At 45.7% G+C, this 2,066-nt stretch overlaps 1 protein-coding gene across 2 annotated transcripts in view; it reads right to left on the bottom strand.

Annotated features, from left to right (window-relative positions):
• Positions 1 to 2,066, bottom strand: part of LOC113215886 (immunoglobulin superfamily member 10) — a 206,135-nt gene that overhangs the window by 23,002 nt on the left and 181,067 nt on the right. For both annotated transcript variants that reach the window (XM_052266331.1, XM_052266330.1), the window contains exon 3: positions 1,082 to 1,204. In XM_052266331.1, coding sequence (XP_052122291.1) covers positions 1,082 to 1,204 — 123 coding nt within the window. The remainder of the gene's footprint in view (positions 1 to 1,081; positions 1,205 to 2,066) is intronic.

Genomic DNA, 2,066 nt, shown 5'->3' with positions numbered 1-2,066 from the left:
ATATGTATGCGCAAAAATAAACTCGATTGTAAAGGGGAAAAGAAGAAAACCAGAATTCTTTTGAACACACATGACGGGGGCTCGGCGCCTGCGAGACTGGGGGTAGGCCAACCCGCGGTACGCACATGCACTGCAGGCAAGATGTTGCCTACCCATCAGGCGCTATGAGACCGTGCGATGAGCTTCGTCAAGGTTTGACCCTAATACTAATAGTTTTAGAGTGTGTACTAACATGGTAGAGCACCAGTATCCAAACGGTATTGAGTGGTGCGAGAGTGACGTTTCCACCTCCCAACGGCTGTACAGCGTAAAAAATTAGAGGATCGTGAACATTTTTTTTGAACTCTTTGAATATTGCATTTGATTAGTTCTTTTACGAGTTAACCCAAGGTTTTGGATCTGTCACCGATTTTGGTTTTTGTCTCGAAAATTAAAAACAAAGTATTCAACAAGTATGAGCTCGGGCTAACAAGGGAACCTTTTCAGGTGTAAATCTCCGATTTCGTTGAAACTTGGAAAATTTGAAGGTTATTTATGTAGAAATCGGATGGCACTTGAAATTTTTCCTAAACCTGACATTTAGTTTTCCCCTATATAAGGTAGGAGTAAGATGTTAGAAAAAAACAATTTTTGAAAAATGTAAAAGCAGTGTCGTAAGGGGTAACTCGTCAAAGTAGTGTCCTTTGGGCCCAAATTTTGTCCGTTTTGCTCTATTTTGAACCGTTTAAGCGGTAGAGGGATATTTAGAGCAAAAAACAGTGTCAGGCTTAAGTAAACCCCTAGTAAATGTTAAGTTTAGGAAAAGTTTCAAGTGCCATCCGACTTCTATTAAAATAACCTTTAAATTTGCCGAGTACCAACGAAATCGGAGATTTACACCTGAAAAGGTTCCCTTGTAAGGTGGGCTTACCTATCACCCCTGTCCACAGGGTCCCCGTAGGGGGTTTATCAGCCAACTGCTACTGTATCTTTCCAAATTCAAATAATTGTAAATTTTACAACGCACCGCATCGTGGTAAATTTTCCTGACGCCCTGCTTACAAGTATTCTTCATAGTGAGCATGGACAAATCTATACGCACCTTTCTGCCACACTGGGCTGGACGGTGGGTTGGAGTCCACGTCGCACTTAAGCGACAGCGGGCTGCCCTCCCGGACGGGTGTGCCGAAGCCGGGGGCTCGGGTGATGTCGAAGGACGGAGAATCTGCAACACCAACAAGAACATTAACATCACATCAAGAGGAAGGGAGGCAGCATTATGAGGATAGGGATTTTAATTTTACAAAGAAGTATTTAAGGGGGGATTTTTTCAGAGGTTTTAGAAATGTCTACTTAAAATGTATGGTTGGAAGTCCCGGAAAGTTTCCGGAAAAATATCCAAGACTTTGCAAGTTATTTATGAATATTCCCGAAAATTTTCGGAAAATTTGGGAAATTTTCAACCCTTTTAGAAGTTGTTTTATTACATAGTTTTCTAGAAATATTTCAATGTTTTCCATTTGCTTTTCTCGGAAAGTATCCAGTTTCTCTAAAAAAAATATTCGGACTGGAAATTCCCCTACATGAAGAGTGACGATCAGCGCGTCCTTCGGAAAGAGTGTCGGGAGGAGAGAAGTGTCATCGCAGTGTCGTGATGGGGAGGTTGTCAGAAGCGGGAGAAAGACACGAAAGGCGGATAGGAGGGAGAAAGAGAGTGTTATGAGGAAGGCGAGGAGGAGGATGGCCTCGGAGGAGAAGAAAGGACGAAGCAACCCCAACGGGACGTCGAAGCGGCCATCATGAGCCGGAGTGTTAGCCTCGCGACAGGGCTCGGCTAGGCGATGGTACAGCGATGTCGGCGCCGAGCTGATCGCGTCACGTCTGCCCAGGACGGTGCCCCCACCTCCTCTGCTCCCTTCTCTATCAGGACGCTAGATTGCCTGGTTTGTTGCGCGGGCGCCTTCGCCATACCTCCGAGAGGGCGGCGGCGGCGGCGGCGGCGGTAGAATTGGGAGGGAGAGAGTGAGAGAGTGAGAAAGAGCGAAGATAGCGAGAGAGAGAGAGAGGGAGAGAGAAAGGGAGAGAGA

Source organism: Frankliniella occidentalis, unplaced genomic scaffold, assembly GCF_000697945.3.
Source record: "Frankliniella occidentalis isolate FOCC.00 unplaced genomic scaffold, Focc_3.1 Scaffold37, whole genome shotgun sequence".
Classification (NCBI taxonomy): Eukaryota; Metazoa; Arthropoda; class Insecta; order Thysanoptera; family Thripidae; genus Frankliniella; species Frankliniella occidentalis.
Note: the sequence above shows the minus strand (reverse complement) of the source record. Positions and strands in the feature narration are given on the sequence as shown.